The sequence below is a fragment of the Cricetulus griseus genome, chromosome 2 (assembly GCF_003668045.3).
Source record: "Cricetulus griseus strain 17A/GY chromosome 2, alternate assembly CriGri-PICRH-1.0, whole genome shotgun sequence".
Lineage (NCBI taxonomy): Eukaryota > Metazoa > Chordata > Mammalia > Rodentia > Cricetidae > Cricetulus > Cricetulus griseus.
In genome coordinates, this window is record NC_048595.1 from 268,441,338 (window position 1) to 268,469,059 (window position 27,722).

Genomic DNA, 27,722 nt, shown 5'->3' on the forward strand with positions numbered 1-27,722 from the left:
ACCATCCTACAAGCTCATTTTGGCCCCTTCCGTGTGCCAGGCATTGTGCAATAAACTCAGAGCTCAGAAGGGAGTAATTGAGCTGGGGCCTTCAGGAGTCCAGCCAGCTGTGGAATCAGACAGCAAATGAATAGTTCCAGTCAGTGAAGAGATGGGAGAGCGGGAGGAGGCACCTGGTTTGCACAGCTGCTGTGGAGAGAGGCCCCTCACTCAGGAAGAATGGAGCCAATTCGAGAAGCAAGGAGGGAGACCTGGAAAGGCGACTGACAACAATGTGTGCTGGGACCACAAGTGCTTCCCTACTTCTGGAGCACAACCCACAGCAGGAGTGAGGCTGTCAGAAGTCCTGAGCTTCAAAGTCTGAGGTTCAAATCCCACCTCTGCCACATGCCTTCTTTGTGACTCTGAGGCTAGTATTGAACTTCTGTAACCCTCAGGGTTTTCCTCAGGATGTTCAGCAGATACAGGAATCCAGACATTAGACAGACTTTATTAGGAAAAAACAATCTATACTTCTAAGAAAATGAGGATAGGAGAGTAACGGACAAGTCTCAGAATGGCATATGGTGAACAATTTATTTCTACTTGGAAGAATCAGAGGTGATTGGAAATGACAGTGAAAATGGATAAAACTATGTTTTGTGTTCCAAGTTTCCTCTAAAAAATAATCACTTGTTTTCTTTTATTCTTACCAGACATATTTAGTAAGACCTATCATGCGTGACACTTACAAGCTCTTCACGACCATCACTTGCTGATATTAATGGGGTCAGCCAATCATCAATCAGTTTGCTAATGGTTAGGGGCTAGAGAGACCATCTCCACAGCTTCACCAAGGTAGAAAGTGATGGCGGGCTGATTCTCTTCAGGTTTGCTTATTGTTTCTTTTTTCTAATCATTTTTATTTGCATTAGAAACAAGATTGATTTACATTACAGTCTCGGTTCCCTTCTCCCTCCCGTCCTCCCAGGTTTGGTTATTGTTGATGGTGGTGTGTATATGTGTATGTGCACATACATACATGTGATGTGTGTTATAAGCCACTATGTCAGGCTTTTATACTGCTGTTGGGGGTTTGAACTCAGGTCCTCATGCTTGGGCAACAAGCCTTTTACTCACTGAGCCAAGTTCCTGGTCTCCATCTTTGTAGGCTTTTGTTTTTGTTCTGTTATAAATTTGTCACTGAAAATATCTGATTTAGGCAGCTTTTCAAGAATTCAATCAAACAATGACATGCATGAAGGTATAGCATGAGGGCCAGGGAGACAGCTAGCTGGCTGGCTTTGTTGCATCTCCTTTTTAGAAGTCTTGTTCTCATTCCACATTAAAAACTGCATATTTTTTCACAAGCTGGTAAAAATACCAACTAGTGAAGGTCAACAAGAGCTAGTCTCCTGGCAAGTCAAGACATGGCTGAAGACACACTAGGATTTCTGTTCACTGCAGTGCACCCATGATTCTCTGGTCTTCAGGCATCAGCTGCAGCTGCTTCTCCACAGCAGAAAGTCAGTGTTTAACAGTAATGGTTTTTATTTCAGTGAAGAAGTCGTATGAGTCCTTGGCTCCCTCCCTTCCTATTCCAGAGCTCTTCATCCCCCCAAAGGGCAGGTTCAGTTCCCTGATGAGCCAGCAGTTGGTCCAGACCAGACCCGCCTGCAGCTTCTTAGCTACCCTGTGGGTGAGGCTCACATTACTTGACCACACTGTAGCTGCCAGCCCATACTTAACACTGTTAGCTCTTTTAATCACTTCCTCTTCACTGTCAAAAGGGACAACACACGTCACTGGGCCAAATATTTCTTCTTTCATGCAGCAGGACTCATCCTTAACATCTGTTATCACTGTGGGCAGCATGAAGTAGCCTGCCTGGTTCCTGAGTGGGAGGCTCAGCTGGTCCACACCCTCACCACACAGAATCTGGGCCCCCTCGGCACGAGCTTTCATTACATAACTTCTGACCTGAGGAGATAAAAGCCATAATTACAAACCTCTTACCATTTGGCATTTTACACACATCAGCAGAAAAATCAGTATTTTCCACTGATTGAAAAGCCATAAAAGGTCAATGCTAAGGGCTGCAGGGAAGGTAGAAGTGAGCACAAAGTCCCACCCCTGAGTTGCTCTAGGCAATTGATAGCTGCTTGGAGAGGGAGAGTTAGCTTTCTTAAGGGTGTGGCCCTGGTAGATTGACCACTCTCCTGTGATAGGCACATACCCAAGAGTGCATAGGCAGCACACTGGACTTGATGGGACAAAAACTGCAGACTCAAATGTGGGTGGGGATGGGATGGGGTTAGAACTTGGAGGAACTGGAAATGGGGGAAAGGGTAAATATGATCAAAACACCATGTATGGATTTCTCAAAAACATAATAAAAAGTATTTTAAAGAAAGTAGAAAGTGAATGATATGTAAGATTTAAAGGACCAGCTGCCTTCAGTATCGTAGCTTCCAGGAAAAGAAAGATCTCTAATTTCTAGTCTTATTATTGATTATACTCTAAAAACAAATGTAGGTAATACAGTGTAGCCGATTATAATGCAAAATAAATTATGGCATAAAATTGACTCAGAGATAATGACATGAGTGCTTTCTTGAACAGAGGCCGGGTAATTTAGTTTATTTTCCATTTGGAGTCCATACTGATTCATTCCAGCAAGAGAGTTGAACAGAACTCATGCATTTAGATACAATTCCAAGTACTTTAAGCCAAGCACTAAAAAGAAAATTTTCAAGGAAAATGGGTACCTTGAGTTTGTGGCATAAAGTTCTGGAACCCAGAACACAGAGAGATTACTCTTGCAATGAATACTGTTCACTGCTGTGCTTTTTGAGATTTTCTAGTCTCAGAACACAACAGTGAATAAACTTGACCACTTTCTGTTCAAGGGAAGTATGGGTTATGTGTTGGCAGGGTTAAGAATCATGGAGAGAGCTGGAGAGATGGCTCAGTGCTTAAGAGCACTTGAAGATCTCGACAAGGACCTGGGTTCAGTTCCCAGCACCCACATGATGGCTCACAACCATCCCCATGATTAAATGTCCTCTTCTGACCTCCTAAGGTGACAGGCGTGCATGCATGTGCACAGACCCACATGGAGACAAAGCACTCAGACACATGAAACAAACCCAAAAAAGAAACAAGGGGAAAGCAAAGCACTGGAAAGTGAGGGGAAGTTCTGAGGAGCGTAGTTTTGTATAGGATGGGCTGCAAAGGTCTCATTCAGAAGGAACCATTTGCTCTAAGGATGGGGAATGAGTAGTTCAAGCAAGCATCTGAAGAGTTCCCTTCTGCACTTGGTCCATGAGAAACAATTTTCCATAGCTGATCATTTCTCAAAAGTAATATTTCAAAGCCTGATATGTCTTCTGTTTGTACTGAGCTTCTCTTTAAGATTTGACTTATTCTAAGTAGTGGTGGCACACACCTTTAATCCCAGCACTTGGGAGGCAGAGGCAGGTGGATCTCTGTGAGTTCAAGACCAGCCTGATCTACAAGATCTAGTTCCAGGACAGGTTCCAAAGCAACACTGGAAAACCTGTCTGGAAAAACAGAAAAAAAAAAAATTGTCTTATTATATTTACTCTCTCATGTGTGTGCCCATAAATACCAAAAGCAGGTGCTGGATCCCTTGAAGCTGGAGTTACAGACATTTGGAGTTTCCCAATGTGGATGCTAGAATCCAAATTCAAACATGAGCCACTTCTAGAATCCAAATCCCACTGTCTCTGTCTCCCTCCCTCCCTCCCTCCCTCCCTCCCTCCTCCCTCCCTCCCTCCCTCCCTCCCTCCTCCCTCTCTCTCTCTCTCTCTCTCTCCTCTCTCTCTCTCTCTCTTCTCTGTGTGTGTGTGTGTGTGTGTGTGTGTGTGTGTGTGTGTGTGTGTGCGAGCATGCGCGCGCCCACCTGCCTATCCTCTCACTATGTAGACAAGGCTGGACTGGAACCCACAGAGATCCACCTGCCTTTACCTCTCCAGTGCTGGGATTAAGGGTGTGCACCACCATGGCCAGCCTCTGGGTTTCTCTTTAAACAAGAACTTTCTGGAACATACAGAGATGGCAGAGATTACTTACTTTCTCCAAATGTGCTTTACTTATCAAAGCACCCATGCTGGCTGATGGGTCAGAGGGCATTCCAACTTTCCACTTTCTGGTAGCTTCTACAAATTTCTTCAGAAATTCACTATAGATGTTCCTCTGGACGAAGATCCTGCTGGTACAGAGGCAGATCTCCCCCTGCCAACAGTGAAGACAATGATAAAGCTAGGGACATTCTTCTTCATGGAGAGATGCCCCATGTTTTTGATCACCTGCCATGTATCAGGCACTGGTCCAGGCAGTGAGATCTAGCTGTCAGCCAGACTAGTCCCTACCACATGGAACACATAATCTCACAGGAGGACAGACAGAAACACAAATAAACATCCACTACGTGATACGACTTCAGAGTTATCAAAACAACGGAAGAACATTAGGCAAATGATAAAATTAGGAATTCCAGTGAAGGAATTGGTGAACAGCACTCACAGAGTAGATATTTGAAAGGACTCTCGGTGAATATGAAGGAGCTAGATAAGTAAAGACTAGAGGAGAGGGGTTCCAACGTTAAGAGTGGAGACCCAGTGTGGGACTGAGGCTGGTGTGGGTAACAAGGCGAGGAGGTGAGTGGGCTGAGGACAGGAGTGAAGGGAGTGACACACAGTGACGGGAAGATGGTGGGAATAAGAGGGGAGAGGCTGACACTCTCAAAGGCTCAGAAGGACTTTGCTTCACTCTCAGCATCACGGAAAAGAAACAGCAGAGAGAACTGATATGATCAGATTTACATTGTGTGTGTGTGTGTGTGTGTGTGTGCCTTTGTGTATATGCGTGTTTTGTGGTGTGTATTGTTGTGTGTGTGTGTGTGCATATGTGTATATGTATACGTGTATTTGTGTGCATGTGTGTGAGGGTATGTGTGGTTGTGTGTGTACACGTGGAAGCCAGAAAACAACCTCAGGTGTCATTACTCAGGAGCACTTCACCTTGAGTTTTGTTGTGTTGTTGCTTGCTTGGGTTTTGGGAGTTTTGGAACAGGGTCTTTTCAATGGCCTAGAGCTCTCTGAGTAGGCCAGGCTGACTGACCCTAGAGCCAGAGGACCTGTCCGTCTTCATCTCCTTAGTCCTAGGACTACAGTGTGTGGCTGGCTTGGGTGGGTCCTAGGGGGTTGAACTCAGAGTCTCATACCTGCACGGTAAGTACTTTCCCAACTGAACTATCTCCCCTGACCCTGAGATTTACATTTCTAGATGATCATTCACAAAGCTGTGTGAAAAAAAAAAAACAAAAAAAAAAAAAAAACAAAACTGCAAGGAAGTTAGGGTGAGGAGTGAGGCAAAATATTCCCAAAGCTCAAATAAGTATAGGTATCTTGTACTGGGGAGGTATCAATGGAAGTGGAGAGAGGAAATAATGCCACTGAATTCGACATTCTTAAAGGAGTGTAGGACCCAAACAGTGTGGGAGAACTGTGTGGATACACTAGAAAGGCAATGTTTAGGAATACAGGTTAAACATAGAGCCAACAAGATCTGTTTATAGATCAGACAGATCTACAAGGAAAAGAGCAAGATCAGGGCTGGCCCAGGCTCTGGCTTCTGCACCACTTTGGACATTATGTTTTTCCAAGGAAGGGCAAATAGGAGGGAAAGAGAAGGGTCGTTTTTCAATGGGTGGAGAGAGAGGGAGATGAGGAAAAGTGCTGTGGGCATGTTTGATTCCGATCCCAACTAGACATCTAAATAGAGATGCTGAGTGTTCAGGGGGAAAGGTCCTGGTAGGTTTTGGAGAGAAAAACAATCATAACTGTCATTTAAATACAACATGAAATAGTTTATAAAGCACATCTAAACATTTGAAAGCAAAATGCATGTAAGTATATGGATGCATAAATATTAATAACATTTTTCATCACATTTATATTTGGTGTTCACAACAATCCCGGGAACAGAATGCTTCTAATTATCTTGTATTTGCACAAAGGTTTATTGTTCAAATTAAGCAGTGAATGTTCTGAAAAAGTGAATTCTTTTTCCAGCAGGGCCACTATCAGAACCATCTGCCTATGTGGCTTGGAAGATTGCCAAACACCTGTTGGATTCATTTGCATAAGTTCCCTGTGCCAAAGGAGGGCATGGTGTCGAGACTTGAGAGTTTTACCAAGTTTCCCATCACTTAATGCTAGGAACATATAGGTTACACTGAGATCTGAGAAAGAATGATTCCAAAGGGAATGAGGAAAGAAAGAACTCATTCACTGAATCGCTATGCTATGCCAGGCTCTGACTTGGATACTTTCTCCATAAAAGTCCTGCAGTGTGCTGGTATTCTCAGATCACCATTGGAAAACCAAGTTTTGAATTAATATATATTCAAGGTCACACTGATAGTTTACCCCTCCCTCCCCTGAAGCCAATAATCTTCAATTAAGGGAGAAATATGCCCTGCCTGGAACTTGGCAATCAGCTAAAGCAAATAAATCAAGCTATTATAGTTTGCTTAAAATTCATTTGTTGCCTTGGCTTGACCATATTCTTTTTCCCATTGATACCTTAAAACACCCCTCTTCCTCAAAGGAAGGTTCAGTAGACGAAGCCAAATCCTAAAAGGATCCTGATAGATGGGTAACTTCAGTCTGTGCCTCCTTGCTTAGCACACAACCTGTCAACTCACTTTCCCTCATCTCAGTTCTTAGAGTTTGTCCCTCTCTCATTGTCATGATGCCCTTGGTACACTAGTTTAAGTGTTTATTTGGCATCTGCTCATTTTAATGATTAAATAATTTATGTTATAACATTGAATTGTCCACTGATACCCAAACACTATATTTCTAACCATTGTCTTTGGAAACTATGGTAAAGGAAATAACTATCATTACAATTATCACAAAAATATTAATTGAAACTCATGTTTGTCACTAAACATTTGTAGAATATCTTTGGAAGGCAGCACTGTTCAAATTATTTTAAAGAAATAGAGGCACCGTTCCCATTGTGGGAAATTATGGTCCAGTTAATCTGGCCTCCTGTTACTCCTCTGGGAGGCTATGACTTCGTAAAACCTAACAGAAATGGCAGAGACCACAGAAATATCTGCGATGTAATAATAATAGAAGTTGCAAAGATGTTCTGAAGTTCTCTGTCACTCCAACTTGAATGTTGGAAGAAATGGGAACTTGGTGAATAAAGGCATCAGGGATACTGTGGGAGAGAAGAAAAATCTACTGGTAACAGGACACGTGGTTACAAAGAAGAGACAGGAGGCTGTGTGGATAAAGAAATGGAGATGCTTAGAGTAGCGAAAGCAGTCATTGTACCCATGGCTGGCATTTGATAAAAGTTGTGTGACTCAAGACAAGGAACTTGGCAAAAAGCAGCTGTGGCTGTACCAGGCCACTCCTGGGTGTTAGAATAACACTATAACTGATCCTACTTTCAGAAAAAAAAATAACAAAACCATTGCCAACCCTACTGGACTTGGTCCTGTGATGAAATAGCTCCAACCTCACAGGGCCTTAGTAAGCGGGACTCATACCTGGTTAGCAAAGCTGGACCTAACAGTTGCTGGGATACACTCCTCCAGATTGGCATCCTCAAAGATGATAGCAGGATTCTTGCCTCCCAGCTCCAGAGAGAGCTTCTTGCAGTGGGGGGCACTCAGCTGGGTAATCCGCTCAGCTGTGGGCTGGCTCCCAGTGAAGGAAATCACCGGTACCTCTGGGTGGGACACCAGGGCCTCACCAACCCTGGGCCCCGTTCCAAACACAATATTGATCACACCTGGTGGAACACCTGGATGGGAAATAAAATCATCGGTAGTAATTCTTTTAGGTTTATGGAGGATACCCCAAGTGACACGGAGGCTCTCCTTTGGGAGTCCAAAAGCTGGCATGTTGGGAGAGGGTGGAGATGGTGGGGTTGATGGGCACCTGGAGATTTTATGACGAGCTCAAGTTTAATAGTGAAGCCAATGCTACAGAGTCACCTCTGCTTATAGAATCTGCCTGCTGGGGTTTCCCTGGGTGCTTTGGCCTGGAAAGATGCAGGGTAAAAGGACATTCCAAGAAACTCATTCTATAACACTGACTAAGCTTTTGGGGCTGATATACCAGTACTATCAAGCAATCTCAACCTGTGTTGGAGTAGAAGCTTGTTTCAACCTGATACCTGGAAGTTGCAAAGCAGGGTAACAGTGCTAAGTAAATGAGTGTGTGGGTTTGCAGAGATGTGAAGACAGCAACTATTTTAGCCCAGAGAGGCAAGAGAAGGCATCCCAGAGGGGGTAATTTTTGACTTGAGGTCCTGTGCCCATGGTTACGTACAGCATCACCGCAAACCCAAATCATGCAACAAATACCAGGAACATGCAAAAACAGGTGTCTCAATGGTTTCTACTGCAAGACCCTATAGACCTACATTTGCATGTATACATTTACCTCTTTTGTGAATAAATTCTTTGGGGGGGTGGCTGTGTGTGTGCCTGAGTGTGTATTCATGTGAATGCACATGTATGTGAAGGCCAGAAGAAAACCTCACTGTTATTTCTCAGAAGCCATCCTTTTAGAGACAGCGTGTCTGATTAGCTTGGAGCTCCCGGAGTAGGCTAGGCTGGTTGCCTAGGGAGCATCTGCGATCCGATAGCCTGCATCCCCAGCACCGGGATTACAAGTGTGTACCACCACACCTGGCTTTTTTACGTATGTCCTGCAGGATTGAATTCAGATCCTCACGCTGTGCACCAAGCACTTGACTGACTAAGCTGTCTCCTCATCCATGGATTTCCTCACTTCCTTATGCCTGCCCTCCACTGAGTTACTGGCTAAGGGCAGAAACACTATCTGGATTTTGTTCTCCATTGTATCCCCTGGGCAACCAGTAAATGATAACATTTATTGGCTGCTTAGTAAGCGTCAGCTATTGTTATTAGTGATCTGTAGTCATCCTCTATTATCTATGGACTTGTTTTCTACAGTTTCAGTCATGGTCCAAAGTCACTTATGGTCTGAAATATGTGTCTTTACATTTAGAGATAAAGCACTCTCACGTGGCTTTTATGTCATACTTTCTCTACTTTATTATTAATTTCCCATTGTGTCTAATATATAAGTTAAACTTTACCATAGGTCTATATGTATATAAAAACAAGATGCATAGAGAGACCAATGCCAGGAGTCCACTCCCGATCTGGAAACACATCTCTAACTTATAACAGGAGATCACAGGCTAGTGTTTGACCTCACCATCCTTTAAGGGACTTACTATTATTAGCTCGCTTTACTGGAGAGAAATTTGGCAGAGTTAAGTAATAATCAGTAAATCTGGTCACAGCAGGTTAACAAATGCTAGCCAATGAGAGTGTTTAATGTTCAGTAGCCAATGAGAAACAGATGACAAATTGGAGAAGCTCTACATGTTCAAGTTGTGTTTGTATCTAGGGGCTTCTTAGGCTTTGCATGAGGTGTCTGGATTCAGTTCCTCTGCTTCCTCACGTGACAATAGCAGGTGCAGAAATGCTGCATGAGGCACTTTGGGGACAGCCTGGAAGCTCCTGTCTCCTCTGCTTGCCCTGGGTTAGGCATTCTCTCAGTTCAAATCTTCAAGATGCCATCCCAGGCATCTCTCTTAGTTCAAAGCTGGTCTGCAAGAGTGTGATCTTAAAGTATAAATACTACTGCCACATTGATGAGCCAAGATTATCCACAACTCCCTTTCACAGAGCTGAAGCATAAGCCTGGTCACTTTGAAGGGACAATGAAGACACCCCCCCAAACACCCACACATACACAGCAGGTCCCTTAAGGAGACAGGTGGGAAGTCAGTGTTTTGGCCTATCTGTCAGAGTCTTACTCCTAAGCACGTTGTACCTAGTCATTATGTGCATCGATCGAATCTAGTTTAGGTCAACCTTGGTTCGTAGGCCATAGCTAGAGGAGCTCTGTGAAAGAGCAAAGAAGAGTCTAGAAGGAGAGCCATTGATAGGACAAAACAAGGACAAGTTTCCCAGCATCCATGCATGAGGCCCTGCAGCTCCAATGCATAGCTTTGGGTAGATGGGAGAGTAAGGGCATAAGGGCAGCTGTTATTAAATCCTCAAAGGCAAAAATTAACTGAGTCGTGTCTAAGATTACTGTGATATTTTAATAGAGCTGAGAGAAAACACAGGAACACCATGTATATCTCACCACAGGACAATGAGTCTATTCCACAGGCTGACTAATTTCCACACACAGTAGCATTCTGATTGTTTGCCTGAGGTCTGATGTTAACGTGTTAAGAGGCAGCAGCTTGCGTGATTTCTCAGTGTCATCTGCTATTTGAGCCAGACAGAAACAACATTTTTGTACAGATAGCTGCCCTCTAAACTCTTAAGAGATTCTGGTTGCCAGAGAAGAAAAAGAATTTAGTTGACAAACAGAATTGCAAAATAAAGATGGGATTAAGTGACTAGATCAGTCAGGCACACAGGAACACACAAGAATGAAGCCTTCTAAGGGCTAAGACTTGATGAAGAGGCACAGCACCTCTCCTGTCCCACTCCATGAACCCACAGTCACCAAGCTGGCAAGAAATGGCTTGTGCCTGTGTGCACACTGAAGATTTGGTTTTGCAAAGAATGGATATAGAAAGTGATCTGTTATGAGGAAGTATGGGCACATTCTGGGAAATGGGAGAGGCAGGCATGTTCTCATCTTCTAGGGGCCCAGGGCATCTATATAGGTCATCAGGAAGACTACTTGGGAGGCCTTATTCCTAGGGCTATAAGGACCGGTGCCATTCTCCAGAAGAAGCCCAGATCTAACCTAGCATCAAAATCCGAAAGAACTAGCAATACCTCACTGGAGGCTAATGTGTGTGCTTTTGCTTCTGAAGCATTCAGAAGGAGGGAGGGAGGGAGGGGGGAGGGAGGGAGGGAGGGAGGGAGGGAGGAGGGAGGAGGGAGGGAGGGAGGGAGGGGAGGGAGGGAGGGAGGGAGGGAAAAATAGGCTTCTACCTGCAGTCCATTCTATGGAGTCAGGAGAGCACTACTGTGACTTCTCCATGCCAAAAGGCAGTAAGCACATCACACAGAGTGTGATAAATCTGTCCCCACCACCCTATCACCATTCCCATCCTAGCTGTAGGGGTTCACAAGATGAGGACCCTAACAGAAAGTCTTTTCAAAGGTTACTTGCTGGGATCCAAATACCAGAACAATGTCCATGCAGAATTATATCCCAAATGGAGCCAGGAAGGCAGCTTAAGTGTTGACATTAAACTTAGCTGAAAGAGAATGAGGAACAAATGGGTGGATGTTGAAAAGAGGCCACAGGCTATCCACTTCTGTCCCAAATACAGGGAAGCTGAGGGTTGTGTATTAAATCCCTTGAAAATGGCTGAATCACTGGGTGGTGGTGGGGCACACTTTTAATCCCAGCACTCGGGAGGCAGAGGCAGGAAGGTCTCTGTGAATTTAAGACCAGCCTGGTCTACAAGAGCTAGTACCAGGACAGCCTCCAAAGCCACAGAGAAACCCTGTCTTGAATCGCCCCCCCCAAAAAAAATGTCTGAATCTACTAGGCACTGTTCAGCTACACAAACTGCAGTAATAGCCAACTTCCAAGACTGACTAGTAGCTCAAACTTAAATTTTAAGTGACTGCTGATGATAATAACTGGAAAGAGTTATATCTTTGATGTTATCAGGTCTCTCAAAGCCTGCAGTATTTACTACACAGCCTTCACCCCATGGAGTGACACTATTGTCCAAAGACACCCTGCTGGAGTTAAAGAGGGAAGGAAGGCACAGTAGAGAACCGCTGTGGATGAAGGCATGGTCAGAAAGTATCAAGCTCACAAAATGAAAAGACAGCACTGAGTCAGTGCTGAGTGAAGGTGGCCTCTGGCAGTTTTGTTCTAGCTCTGTACCTCCTCCCTGTCCCCACACCCTGTTACCTGCTTTGTCCAAGAGTTTACACAACATCCACGCAGTCACAGACGTCAGCTCACTGGGCTTGGCTATCACAGTATTCCCAGCAGCAATGGCCGGAGCTATCTTCCAGGTCAGCAGGTAGAGTGGCAAATTCCAAGGGCTGATCAAGCCAGCTGAGGGACAAGAACAGAAGCAGAGCCATGACGACAGTTCCTCAGACACAGACCAGCTGGGTGGTGGCTCTAACAGAATTCTTTGCTACACAGAAAACCCAAACTTCATGTATTGATGTCCAGCTTCAGGAAAGTTATTCTAAAATATTACCATTTTCTCTTTCCAACAGCAAAGTCAATACATTTACCATCCTCCTGGTGAGCCGCGATTATAATTAGGAACCACAACAATACAAACTCCAGAGATAAAGGCTGTCGACAATTTGTCAATATGCTTTGAACAGAATGCATATTGAAATCTGTAGACTGATCTTTACTTTTTATTTTACTTTATTGGTTTTTCGAGACAGGGTTTCTCTGTTTAACAGTCCTGGCTGTCCTGGAACTCGCTTTGTAGACCAGGCTGGCCTTGAGCTCACAGAGATCCACCTGTGTCTGCCTCCCAAGTGTTAGGATTAAAGGTGTGCACCACCACTGCCCAGCTAATCTTTTTTAAAGGAAGCCTTATCCCAGTGCGGTACTAAGCAGTGAGGTTGCTATAAGGCATCCCACCTCTGTCTCTAACCTGCTGTCACCAAGATGTTAAAACTAAGGCTTTGCTGAATTATGTGTGCAGCAGGCACAAAATGACCCTGAATGTTCCTCTAGGAAACAATTATGCCAGTGGACTCTGACATACAAACTGTGAGATCTACCCTGGCAACATAGATGCTCTTAATATCAAATTCTGTCTACCCTTTCAACTGTATTCTGACCATGTAGGTTTGCTGGATAACAACACACCTCACTTCTAGCAGGTACATCCAGTCCCATCTTAGGGCTTTACAACACAATGTTGTCATCTACCATGTTGTCATCAAGAACCATGCAATTGGTTAACTTTAAAAATGGCCCAAGGAATCTCAAGATATTTTAAGTAATTTATAAATTTTTTGTACATTAGGTACCATTCACATCTTGAGCCACTGTGGGGCATGACTGAATGTATCTATATATACTACTCTTAAACTGTCCAGTTTCCATCCACAGCCTGCATAGATATAAGGTCTCCTTTATGATTAAAAAATGCTGTGAGTTCAAGGCCAGCCTGGTCTATAGAGCTAGTTCCAGGACAGGCAGTGATACACAGAGAAACTCTTTCTTGAAAAAAAAAAACTAAAAAAAAATTCATTTTACTTTATACTTTGTCCTGTGGAAGTAAGTATATTTTATAGTACTAAATTTCTCATAGAAATATCTGTTCTTTAAGAGTAACAGAATGTGTTTGCAACAAAATTTATTCATATGCTTCTTAAAAGGAGATTACAGCTTCCTACAATGCCTTGGGAAATGATTTCAAGAGGGTTCTGGGACTCAAGACAGTGAAATACTTCATTTGCTTTCTTTTTGTTGTCCTAATATTTGTAGCTGGTAAAACATGGTATTTCTTCTCAAGGGAAACAGTGACATCTACTGACTATATTTAGTCATTTCAGACACTAACATAATAATCAAAGGTCAAGAGACAAAAAGGTTAACTCTTACTCACCAGACACCTGGCATTACTTGAAGGAGCATATACTCATTTATTTATTGTGTTTTTTAAAAGACAAGGTCTTGTCCAGACTAACCCCATACTCATTGTGTAACCAAGGATAACCTTCTACTTCTTCTTTTTTTTTTTTTTTTGAAAAACATTCTTTTTTTTTTCTTTTCCTTAAAGGGATTTATTTATATGCATTGGTATTTTGCCTGCTTATATATCTGAATGACAGCTGCCATGTGGGTGCTGGGAATTGAACCCAGGTCCTCTAAAAGGATAGCCAGTGCTCTTAACCACTGAGCCATCTCTTCAGTTCCCCAATGTTGTACTTTCTCTGACCACCCCCTGCCTCTGTTGTCCAAGTGCTAGGAAAGAGCCAGCACAGCCAGCTGCACTATAGACTTATTAATTGACTCAATTTTCTTATATCACTGAATCCTATAACGAGAAAAAGACAAGTGAACAATTGTCCCAGCTTTTCAGAATACTGAAGCTTGAAAAAGATGCAATCCTGCAGTTCAAACATGACACTGCCTGGATTTATGATTTTCTTATTGTAATTATAAGCAATAAGGAGCTCCTGGCATCACCCCCTTTCCCTGTGATCTTCCAAGACAACGTTTCTGGAAAAGGCAGAGAACTGGATACAAGGAGAATGAACTAGAAATAATTTTTAAAGCCAGTGAATTTTCAGCAAAAGGGGAAAACCCAACCCTTACATTTCCTTAGTCTGTCCCTAGAAACACTTAAATCCAGAATTTTCTGAACATTTTAATACTGTTTTCCTGGGACAACACATACCGATTCCCACCGGGGTGCGAACAGTGTAGTGCATACAGCTCAGGTGGTCCATTTGCGTGCACTCTGTCGTGTGGTGCAAGATGGAGGAAGCAAAGAACCGGAAGTTCTGAGCTGCCCGAGGAATGTCCATGGTCCTTGCCAGGGTGAGGGTTTTCCCTGTAGGAAGTGAAGAACATAAAACGCTGCCTGTGTGTTTCCCATGGAGTTAGTGATGACCTCTGTTGCGTGTCATCTGTCACCGAGTTCATTTCCAGCCCACGGGAGGCACTTCTTTACCTCACAGAGCTGACACTGGTTGGATCAAGCGATGGAATTTTTAGGTGCAAGGTTATAGAGTGAGGTGGGGAGGGTCTAAAATAGAGCCAGAACATCCTTGCTCTGTGAACACCTCCTGACTTTCATCACAAAGCTACCAGATGTCACCATTTCACCCCCACGGGCTCTGGTGTTAGCAGCTTCGAAATGATGGGGTTGAAATGGTCAGTGTTAAAATAGCTAAATGTGCACATCACATAAAAATGTGTGGGTATCTTAAACATTCTCCAAACACACGGAGTGGTCATCAAAAGGGCTAGTGTGAACTTCCACACAGGATGCTGGTTTCTGGATGGAGCAGGAGGGAGTCTTCTTGAACTTCTCTGGGGTACCGTTCCATGACAAAGGAGATGGGCTGCCCCCAGAACAGGAGCCAAAGAAACTCTCCCCTTCCCTTCTTCCCTTCCCTTCCCTTCCCTTTCCTTCCCTTCCCTTCCCTTTCCTTCCCTTCCCTTCCCTTCCCTTCCCTTCCCTTCCCTTCCCTTCCCTTCCCTTCCCTTCTTTCCTTCCTTCCTTCCTCCTCCTCCTCCTCCTCCTCCTCCTCCTCCTCCTCCCACCTCCTCCTCCTCCTCCTCCACCTCCTCCTCCTCCTCCTCTTCTCCTTCTTCTTCTTCCTCTGGTTATCACCATATAGCTCAAGTGGCCAGGAACTCACAATCCTCCTGCCTTAGCCCCAGCCTCCCGTGTGCTGCTATCACAGGTGTTCACCACCACACTGACCTTGAGGAAACCAGCTCTCTCTGGGGACCTCACTGCTGCTTCCTAACTTTAGGTTGGCTCATGGCAGATATATTTTAACACCACTTCCTAAAAGACATTATGATGTCTATATATTCACTCTATCCCCATGCCTTTGAGGGGGGGGGAGTGAAAACATGGGAATAGAATAGTGACAGCGAAGTAGCCAGTCTTCAAATTGTCTTTACTTGGGGACCGTGAACAGAACAGGTAGATGGCATGGCTACCCCTAGTTCCTCCGGACTCCCCATATCCATACTTTGCTGTGGATCCTTGCCACTACTTTTGCTAAATTGGCAGAATGTATTCCCCCATCATTAAGCTTTGGGTTCAGACACTGACTTGGGGCAGAGCATGTTCCTGCCTCCATTTCTATTGTTGTCTTGATAAGCAAGTGTGTAGGCCAGCTTGACACCTCAGACAGAATGATATGACTAACTTGTCCTGAGTGTAAACCATTTTACCAAAAGGCAAGAGATTACCTGACCAACTAGAATGAGGGTGCTAGCAGCCATTATCTACACATGTGCTGCAGTTTTCGTAACTGTATAGTAAGGCACACCTCTACTCAAGCCCGGTTGCTCCTGCTAAAAGACATTGGAAGGCCGACAGATCCTGCCAGGGACCCCGCTCACCTTGGTCTTTAGACTCAGCCTGGGCTAACTCCTCCAGGGACTGCTCCACTAAGTCAGCCAGTCGGTTCAGGACCATAGAACGCTCCTGGGGGCTCCGGGATGACCAGGCAGGGAAGGCCTCTCTTGCAGCCTCCACTGCAGCTTCAATCTTTGAGAAACAAACCAGAGAAGGTCACTTTAGCCCTATTGCTCATGAGGACGGACAGCATCCAGAATCCATGGATCCCTTCAAACCTGATGGTCATTCTGCCCAATTTCAGGTATTCAACATGTCCTAGTGCTAAACTACACACAAAATAGACAACGCAGGTATTTATGTAACCAAAAAACAGCACAAAAACAAAGGAAGGGTTAGTTGCTCTCTCCCTTCTGCTGTCCTCAGGCAAATCTGACCATCTGAGTTCTGAGTCATTGCCACCATGGCCTCAGGGTGATCAGCAGCTGACCATGTGGAACCATGTGCCAAATCCTCTCCTTGTGTCTGCTGAACCCCTTCAGAATTTAGTCTCACAGCCAACAGCAGGCCATAAACCAGACCCTAGCATGGACTTCTAGAAGCCTGAATACAGGCACAAGGATGCCCCAAGCTCCTGTGAACAAGGCAGCCCCAGTGGTACCGGGGATGTGATTTGGGATCTCAGGCATGTCTGAACAGCTGTTCACCTGGCCCCTCTGCTGGTGAGCAGGCAAAATGACTGTTTCAGGTCAGCAGTTTCAAAGGGTGGCCTCTGAACCACCAGGGAAAATACCTGCTTGTCACAGAGCTGACAAATGATTCTGATCTGCCCCATATGAAGAAACTGCAACAGTCAACAGTGAGGCACCAGCAATTTCATTAGGAAATGGACAAAAGAAGCGAGCAAATACTTCACAAAAGATGCATGCCCAAGATACATAAGGACACGAAAATATTTCCAGTCCGTAGCCACAGGGAAATGTGCATGAAGTCAGTTTCAGTGATCGAAAGGTTCTGGGCCGCCAGTGTGGTTTGGTGATGCAGCACTCCGCTAGCACGCCCAGTGCCTCAGTTTGACCACCAGAACCACAAGAAAAAAAGAGGGGGGCAGGGAACAAAACAAAACACTGGCAATATGGAATGCTGGGGAGGACTCTGAAAAAAAAAAAAAAGCAAAAAACCTGTCATTCCTTGCTGGTGGGAATGAGAAAGACAGGCATTCAGGCAGACTGTGACAGTGCCACAACTCAGTCAGGAACACCTTCCTGGGCATTTATCCCAGAGAAATGAGAACTTACTTTCACGCCAAAAAAAAAAGGTACAGGAGTGTTTACAGCAGTGATAGTCATAGTAGCCCCAAACCACTCTCCTTTGGTGGGTGAATGGTAGCCAACTGGCACTTCCATGCTGGCTACACACTTCTCTGCATTAAAAGGAGCAAACTGCTGCATCATGCAATGTCCCCAAGGGATCAGCAGAGCTAAGTTGAGTGACAGAAGTGTGACTGCTGCCTTCACCAAGGCAGCTTCTCATTTTACAGATAAGGCAATTACAGCCCAAAGCCCTAAGCCAGCCAGGCAGAATGGGATGTGGAGAGGTTAAGGCTGCCTTGCAAAGGGATTGAGCATAGCCATTGTCCCCCACAGAGTGTAGTTCTAAGGTAGGTCAGATGCTCAAGTCTCCAATTCAGAGGTCAATGCATAGAAGAGAGCCGGGGGCAGGGAGGAGGACACGAGCCATCTCTACCAAGGTATCTATCAAAGTATCAAGTAACATGGAAAAGGTGATTTTATTTATTTATTTATTTAATTTATTTATTTATTTTATTTTTCGAGACAGGATTTCTCTGTGTAGCTTTGTAGACCAGGCTGGCCTCGAACTCACAGAGATCCACCTACCTCTGCCTTCAAGTGCTGGGATTAAAGGCGTGTGCCACCACTGCCCCTCATGATTTTAATTTTAAAAGATGAGAATTTTCCATCGATTCCCAAAGAATACACCATTTTGGATGTAGCAAAGGAAAGGAAATTTGTCTAGATGTGTCAAATCTCTTTAATGTTCTTAATTCAGAGCTAACAGTTTGTGAAGTCTAACATTCTCTGTGTGATAGCATCCTAGGTCTGTTCCTGGCACTCAGAGTGACCAATCCTGTCAGTCACTCACTAATTTGCATATCTGAAGGACTATAACCAAAAGCACAAAGTCCTTAATCCTTCTTAAAACTCCACATTGTGTGCTGTTTTGAAGTGAGAAGATTATGTAACTTGCCAGAGGTCCCAGCTACTAAGTGGCAGTGTGGGTCCCAAAACTGTTAACTCACACGCTATAGCACTGTGGTTCTCAACCTTACTAATGCTGCATAAATGTATTTTTGTTGCTACTTCTTGATTGTAACCTTGCTACTGTTATGTATGAATCGTGATGTAAATATCTGATAGGCAGGATATCTGATATGAGACCCCTGTGTTGGACACCCCAGGGTTGAGAGCCCTTTCTGTGGCATAACAAGTGTCTCGCCCCGCCCACAGAAGAGACGTCTGGAAAAGCTAGAGTGCAGAGCTGGAAAGGATAAATTATGAAAACAGGTGTGCCCTCTTGTGGCCAAAATGTGAAGCACACAGAATGCATCTGAGTGTTTTTCTGCCTTGGTCTAGTTTGCAGATTAAGCCCACAGGCTATAGTATCTCACTTTGCTGTACACACACACACACACACACACACACACACACACACGCACGCACGCACGCACGCACGCACGCACGCACGCAATTTTCCATGAATCTTGTAAAGTCACCAAAGACACAGAGTTTTCGGAACACAGAATATTTGTAAACTGGATTGCTATACATATTACGGTAGTAAGAAGAGCAAGTAGATGTCTTATTCTACTTCCTTAAGAAGTGCGAGCTGTTACCAACCGCACCTGCATTTAGTAGATTTCTTATTTTTAGCATCACTTTGGAAAGACCCTGAGACTGGGAAGAGTGGAGAAGACAGGCTAGATTTCTCATGTGGCTGTTTGTGTTCATTGGAAGGAAGCAAAATTGCTGGTTACAATTTAACTAACAAGTTATCCAATATTTGTAAACTTTAGTACTGAAGTCTAAAGTGATATTTTTCCTCTAGAAGATAGATTTCAAGTTTAACAATGAAGAAAAAAGCTGAATCTTTGAAGAAAAACCACTTTCCATATAGGAAGGCTGAAATTATAACCCAGTTTTGTGCTGTAAAAAGAATAAACAGTATTCACCTGATAACTACATACATATCAGCCATTTATCACACCAGATCATTTTTGTTTTCCATGCAATAATTCATAAATAATCAAATTCCCATTTTTCCAAATCCCCCAAGAGAACTTAATTCTTCATAACTAAAACATAAAAAGGAAAAAGGTCAAGAAAGGAATATGAACCATTAAATATTTTTCAGAATAATTAAGTATAATGAAAAAAACACAAGAATTTAATTTTTGGCTTCATTACTAAAATGGCTGGTTGGCTTTTTCACTGTGTATTTTTGGAGATCTGAGGAACTATTAGATGATAGTCTAAAATAAAGACCTGGGATTTTTTGTGTCACTCTAAACTGAAGTTTTTAAAACTTAATTTTTATAAATCCAAGAGCTAATGGACACTTTGTAGAGAAAGAATGCATTTAATATGGCAGTGGTTCTCATGAATAATATTTGCACTAAATACCTATAATAGCATGTCTGAGAATTATAGAAATTAAAACCAATTATGCCCAGAGCTGTTAAGTTGGCAAGCGACAACTTTCTTCTGTCCATTTTAAGCTCAGAGCTGTTCTGACTCATACCTGTCCTGTCATTAGATAAAGTATCTTGTGAAACTCTACATTTCCTCCCCCCCCCCACACACACCCCGCTCCCATTTACTTTCAGAAAATAGCTTTTCACAATTTGTCACCACAATAAATACATTTCTGTTTTCTAAGTGGATATACTCACCTCTTCTTTCCCACTGTTAGGTACTTTACAATATACTTCCCCTGTTGACGGATCATACGAATCTATATATGAGCTACAGGGTAAAAATTTTCCACCTATGAAGTTTTCCAACATCAAAAGTTCCTTTTTTCCGGCAGCCATGGTAGGGAGAATGCTCTTCAGACTGTGTAGTAGCTCCCTGTGACTGTCCTCAGGACTTTGTTCGGACACCCCCACCCGGTCCGTGTCCTCATTTGTCCGTGCTGCTCTCCAGAATATTCCAGATTCTAAACTCAGGAGAGTTCCTGAAGGCAACTGTTGGTCCATTATGAGAAATGGATAATGTGTTAAACTAAGCATTGTTATGCATTCACAGGCTCTTCTGGCCACCCTTTTTAAATCAACAGTGCCTATGTAGATGATTTCACTGTGGTCACACAGTGTCTACTGTTTAAACATTAAGTGCAAAGCATGATGTTGGTCCCACAGAATAATTTTCTATGATTCTCCTTATGTCCCCCTTTCTGTAGAAGAAACTGAGCCTCTGAGAGGTTAGACAGTGTTCAAGGTCACACATGAGCAAGGGATGAACTTTTTCTCTTCACTTTCTCACCAGTGCCTCACCACCTTGACCCTGCAGACAGGACAGAATCCTTGTGTCCATTGCTCATCTTTGTTTTAATCTTAGCTGCCTTCTCCCACACACGTGTCCTCCATCTCAAACCAAGGCTTCAGTGATAGCTCACATATCCTAGATATGCCATAACATGAAGATACAAGCCAAAAATGTATACAACATACACAGCAAACTATAGACTCTTGTCCAGTTCTACAAATTGGTAAGCTAAATGGGCCTAGCAGAAAAGACTAGTAACGTCTCTAATAAAAGCAATCTATCAGAGAGAACAGTTGCCCATGCATGTATTAACAGGCATTAGACTCATTGTTAATCAAGAAATGGGGCACACAGAAAGGCTCCCCATTGGATAATTGGACTACAGAGTATTTTAAACTTTAATATGTCTGGAGATGTAAAAAACACTCATGTCCCTCTCCCATGCTGGCTGGGTGCACAGAAGCCTTTTTGGAGCAACTTGCCTGTGTCACCATGTCAATATGTCTACTTGGAATCTAGTGATTTCCCTTCAACAAATCTCTACTTTAAAAATATTTGATCCTGGACAAGATGGTAAGTTTCAAGACATTCTATTTTTATGATAATAGTGAAGCTGAGAGCAAAAAGAATATTAGTCATGACTTGATTAATAGGAATAAGGAATATTATTTAGATATTAGAAGGATGTGTTGCCAACAGGCTCAGTGTGGCACTTAAGACCAGCCTGGGAACTATTGCAAGACCCTACCTATGCATGTGTTGGTGAGAGAAAACTTACTGAATAATGTGTGGTACAGTCTGTGTGTGGCTGTACCGTTGAGGGCATGGGATAGAGGAGCCAAAATTGTGTTCTCTTTATTCCACATATGTTAAAATAATCCAATATTTGTGGAAGGCCCATGCTCAACTGCTACAGCAGGAATTATGTGGCTGGATGGTAGAAATCAATATTCAAGCTCCTCAGCCTGTCTGTGCTTCTGTCTTAATTGATGTCTCTCTAGATGTTCTCTGGAATTCCGCTCTCACTCCTGGTGCACAGGAGCCGCAGGTCTCTCTCTACAAAGGACCAACCCCAGCTGCTTCCTGTGGAATATGTGGAAGCAGGACTCATTTTCCTTCATATAATCACATTCTCTAGAAAGGCGCCCCATTCAGAAAAACAACAAAGCAGATTAAGATAGTTTTATTTTTTCCCTCAGCTTACAAATCTTCACATTTCCTTTTCCAGTTTGTCTTTTTCTCTTTCAATCATGTTACTGGTTTTTGGTCATGTTGCTGTCCTTTTGCTGACACTCAATGAGATTTTTAAAAAGATATTACACTGGTCATATATAAATAAAAATAAACATCCATGGTTAAATGAATGCAGTAATGGACACACAGCCAGGGTCCATGGTGGGCCTAAGAAGCCATGGTAGGCTTTTCACAGTTGAAGACAAATGTTTGTACAGATGCATAGATATTGGAGATCGGAAAGGGCTCATGGAACCACTGTCATTATTATTTGTTATGTGTGGCATGATGGTCATAGAAGTCTTATCTGTGAGAACAATAATCAAAATATCATATGAATAGTTAAACACACATATGGAATACCACTCAGCAATAGAAGGGACACATTACCAATAAATACAATAACTTGAATGGATCTCAAAGGCATTATTTGGTATCTGACTACCAAGCACAGGATCAGCTGGCCTGAGCCTATGAGACAAGATAAGTGCACTGTGGATGGCACGGCCAAGGAGTGGAGGTCTTTGGAGCCTGGAAGACTGTGAGTGGGTCTCAGGAGTCATGCACTGAACTTTATACATTTGGATTTTGGTTTAACTGCGCCTTGGTTCTTCCCTCTCGGGAATAAAAAACTACATGCTGATTTTCTAAAAGTCCACAGTTAAGACTGAAGGTCATTTTCTAAATTAATGACAGATGTGTGAGGGCACAGCTGGTGGTCCTGGGTGCTATAAGGAAGCAGTGAGGAACCAATGAGGAACCGGTCAGTAAGCAGCACTCCTCCATGGATTCTGCCTCAGTTCCTGCCCTGACTTCCCAGATGATGGGCTATGTGCAACTGTAAGACTGAAATACATACTTTCCTCTCCAAATTGTTTATGATTATGGTATTTTATAACAGCAACAGAAACTGACAGTGTCTCTGCAACCAATCTCCTTCCTCAGGATCTAATTCAGGTCATGAGGCTTGGTGGCAAGCACCTTTACCCAGAGACATGTAACCTGGCTCCAGCTAGTTCTTTTTTGTTTTCCAATATGTGTTAATTTTTCATCACATTTTATTTCAGGCATCATTATTACTATTACTAATATTGTTGCTATTTAGTGTTTGTATTTGTAAATAGCATACCACTGAGATTTCAGTCTATCATTAACAGCTTACCTTACTACGGATTTGCCAATATTTAGGAAATATTAACAAAAATCCAGTTCATTCATATTTCCTTAGTTTTTACCTAATGTCATTCCTCTGTAGGATCTCATTCATGACCCCACATTACATGTGCTATTATTGGCAATGAACTTGATTTTTCTTGTTCGAAGAGGTCAGTTTCTGGGTCAAGTATTTTGTATAGCAGCCTTCTAATGGAGTTTGATGTTTTCCTCAAGATTATGAGTATTGTGGCTTTTTGAGAGGAAGACTACGGAGGTGTATACCTGCTGGTACCTGTGATCAGCAGGACTTGACTGCTGTTGATCTTGACCACCTGGCCAAGGTAGTACTAACAGATTTCTCCAGCTAGAAATATTCAACTATTTTTCCATAATGCATCTGCTAGAAAAAGGTCACATGCTTAGCCCAAACTTAGAGTGGGCCCAGTATAGTTTGAGAGCTGAGCCTCAAATTGGTGTGAGCTTCCAAGCCTCCCAAGAGTCATCTACCATAGCAGGTACTATGGGAGTCTTCTTGTTTATGTCTAAATGCTATATTATTATTATTATTATTATTATTATTATTATTATTATTATTATGCAAAGGCATGTTCTAATGGTAAAGCTTAGCTCACCCAGCACAGGGACTGGCAGAGTCAAAGCCAGGGGGCTGGGTGGTTGACCTTATAAAGCTTCACATGGGAAAGATGAGGATGGGGATCATCAAACAGAAGAGCCCCAGGGCCTCGCACTGAGCTTTTGGAACAGGTGGGCTCCTGGCATGGTCAATCATCAAGCTGCCAAACACAATTCTAATGCCAAGCCCTGATGTAGTCACACCAACTGTGGAGGCCCCAGCTTCAGTAAATTTGTCTGGAACTTGTCTGGCCACCCAGAGTGGAGTAGCTGCAGGCTATACAGGGGCAGGAGACAGGAGCTGGCTGGATTAGATCCCCAGTACAGGAGCAGGTTGGAACTGGAGAGGTGAACAGTGCTCTGGAGGTATGCTCCTTTTCAATCTGCATCCCCATTCCTCTACAGTGCTCAGTTACTTTACAGTTCACGTTATTAAGATAACTGACTCTACCGTTACATAGAACCTGTAGCGATTAAGCTGTTGACAATCCAAGGTTTCCTCCATCACCAAGAATATACTGTTCTTTTATACATATACATTATACAAAGTTTCAGAAGCTAACCCTAACCACAAGAACAATGATTTCGATGATGTCGGTATGTGGCACCACAGGACATCTATAATATGTCACAGCATTATACATTCTGTTCTGGCTTATGTGTTCTGAGGTCTGATATTGTCAGTGCACCAACAAGCTTATTTAACAAATGCATGAGACTGCTATTTTAACATTAATTTCCCTATTTATGAACTATGAAAATAGAAAACTCACATTCATGAGTCATTCCTAGAACATTCCCATTCCTTATCTGACCAAATTATAATTATATCAAACCTGGAAACTAAATATGCAAAGTTCACATACTGGCACTTTTGGTCTCACTTTAAGCAACTTAGGAAGCTAATATAGAAAAACACTAAAGCACTAACAAGAAATAAAAGAGACTTTAGCTAGTTAATACCTAATAGTATCTGAGACTATCACAGCATGACATACCCATGTCCTTGTAGGGACTAGCCATGGAAGCCAGGGAATTCTTTTCTACCTACAGTGCTATGGTTTGAATGCTTGCATCCCAGGTTCAAGTTTAACCCTCCAAACAGCGATTAGGAAGGGACTCTTGCTCATTGCTCCGTCAGTGCCCTTGTAATGGACTAGAGGGGAAAAGTCATCCTTTGTGTCTTCTGCCACTGGAGCACAGTGTTGCTCTTCCTGGAGGAGTTGGAAGAGGCATCGGCAAGCAGGGAATGTTTACCATACAACAAATCCACTGGCATCCTCATCTTGGTCTCCTGTTTCTAGAACAGTGAGAATGAAGTTTCTCCTGCACATGGCCCACTTACAGGATTTTTTGGGGTTTTTTTGTTTTTGTTTTTCGAGACAGGGTTTCTCTGTATTGCTTTGGAGCCTGTCCTGGAACTTGATTTGTAGACCAGGCTGGCCTCAAAATCACAGAGATCTGCCTGCCTCTGCCTCCCAAGTGCTGGGATTAAAGGTGTGGGCTACCAACGCCCAGCCCACTTACAGGTATTTTGTCCCAGAACAGACTTGTACATGGATTCTGAGTGGACAGCATGAGCCACAGTACACTGTGCTGAGGACCCATGGACGACCAAACTCTTTGTGAACCATGGGTTTTTAAATGACCTTCTGAAGACATTCTGTTCCTTCTGTTATCCACATTGATTGTTATCTCCTGTCTCTTCTCTGTCGTGTATTTGTCCCTGACCTCTGGAGGGGCTGTCTTTGATGTCCCTGATTCACTTCAGTGTACTCAGGTAGGATTCTGTCTCACTACCAGAATTGAAACAGACTGTTTTTCTACTGCTTACTTCATGTCTTTTGTCAGTTCTGGGAACTTCTTGGCTGCTATAACTCTATACATTTCATCCATTCCTTGTATTTCTACTTTCTAGGACTTTTAAAATGCAAACAGACCTTCTCCTTCAATTTCTTTCTGACCATGTATTCCCTTTCTCTTTCTCCCATCCGCCTGGGTAAGATTTCTGATTTCGGTTCCGAGTCATTATATTTGTGTCCCACTTAGTAATACCACATAGCAGTTTGAATTATATAACTTTGTCCTCTAGAAGATAAGTGTAAAACATGCCTGGCATTTTTAAAAATAGATTCTTGCTTGTGTCCCTACCTTTTAAATACATATAGGCTTATGATTTTTTCTACCAGCTACTTAAATTCAGCCAATACTTCCATATCTACAGTCCAAGCAGGGACGCTGCAAACCATTTAAGGCATTTTAAAGCAAGTTTACATCCATATCTATTGAAGCATATAATTCTGCAGTGTGGTTAGTATTTACTCATCAGGTTTTTACTTTTAACAGAGCTCTCTTTCTGCATGTATGTTCATTCTTTTTATTTCCATAATGGATTGCTCTACAAACATTGTTCACATGATCTGAAAGGCTGTATGAGAATTCAAACATCTATAATTATATTATTTAATAAATTTTCATTATGCATTTTTTGGGGGTGGAATAAGGGTCAGGCTATATAGCAAGCCAGTCTTGAATTCATGACCTTTTTCAAGTCTCACTATATCTGTTTGCTTCTTGGTTAATTAATTCAGTTAAGAGGTTACCAAAATTGTCTTAAAACTTGTTATGGTTGTCAGAACAACAAAATAATGTGGTCATAATATGTCTCCACAGTTGGAATCAGTTCACTTATTTCAATGTGTTCTTTTAAATTCTACTTTACAATTGCATTTAATCACTAATTTACATTTTAAGGTGGTTTCTCTGTGGAGAGGTTGTAGCTCTGACAGGGAAGAGCTGGCCTGGTACTCTCTGATGGGCCAGGGTGTTCAGATGAACACTTACAATTTTCAAAAGAGGAAAGTCATTAAGCCCCTTCAATTGATTACTACCTATTTATGCTAAACTCTTAAAGTGTTAATTTTATCACGCTTCTCTATAATACATATATGGGATGGATATCAAACCACTTCTTAGTAGCACCCTGAATTTCAAACCCCACAATCCTCAGCTCTGCTTTGAGTTATAGTCACTTCATACTGCTGAGAACATGTCCCAGGGAAAATTTCATTCATGCTCAATGGTTCTAGGGCTTCCCCAAAACACCATTTTTTGGCCTGTCCTCCCTGGGATGGAGGGTTTGAGAAGACAGTGTAGAACCACCACATCCTGTCTGCAGCCTGGTACTACAGAAGAGTCTATGGGTCTCAGGGGCAATGAACACCAAAGCAGGGCAAGTAGGACTGGAACCTGGTGCAGGTGATGAAAAGTGTCCCTCCTGAGCTAATTCAAAGCTAGGATTGCCTCTGCTTCAATTGAGTGAGTCAAAATGTCTTGTTACTCAAGTCAAGTTAAGGTTGTTTTCTATCATAAGTATCTATGAAGTTCCTGAGTGACATATGAATAGAACACTCTCGTCTACGCAAGTTTCATCTCAGCTGATGGCTACACAAATGCTTCTCATTAAAGAATGATGGTCTGAACAGTCACCTAGAAACACCACCCAGCAGCACATTTAGGATCCGTACTTGACCATGTCGATGCTATTCTTCAGTTCTGCAACAGGAGCCAGGTGGGGTGTTATACACCTAATTCCAGAACCTTCAGGACTAAAAAGAAAAAAAGAAAAAAGAAAGAAAATCTAGCAAAATCCAAGAAAATAAATTAAAAAGAAAGCAAGAAAAAGAAGAACTACTGAATTTGGAAGTTCAACACTATCGTGCCTTTCTAATTTCTGAAGTCTACAATAGGGGGTCCTTTTAGTCCCAGGCTCAGCTGGGGACAACAGCTAACCCAAATTTCGTTGGACTCAGGAAATGGTTCGACAAATCCTAAACCTTCAAGTTTGTTGTTGAAACGTTGAAGAAAAGCCTGGGTCTTCTTCATAGGGAGCAGAGCCTGGCAGCAGAGAAGACCAGATAGGGTCAGTAATCAATTCCAAAGAACAAGAAACCCAAGGTACAGTTAAAGTGGCTAAGACTAAACTTGAGTCACCATTAGAATAAAAAGCAAAAATCTTATCAGTCAGGAAATCTTTAGGTGAAAAGATCC

The 27,722-nt window shown here is 42.9% G+C and overlaps 1 protein-coding gene across 1 annotated transcript; it reads right to left on the reverse strand.

Moving 5' to 3' along the window:
* Positions 1-470: 470 nt before the first annotated feature.
* Positions 471-27,653, reverse strand: Aldh8a1 (aldehyde dehydrogenase 8 family member A1). Its single transcript, XM_027401912.2, has 7 exons — positions 20,057-27,653; positions 16,131-16,278; positions 14,443-14,598; positions 11,970-12,119; positions 7,574-7,830; positions 4,075-4,236; positions 471-1,959 (listed from the first exon to the last, which is right to left on the reverse strand). The coding sequence occupies exons 1-7, from the start codon at positions 20,393-20,395 to the stop codon at positions 1,507-1,509; spliced, it is 1,665 nt and encodes a 554-aa protein (XP_027257713.2). The 5' UTR covers positions 20,396-27,653; the 3' UTR covers positions 471-1,506.
* Between the last annotated feature and the right edge of the window lie 69 nt (positions 27,654-27,722).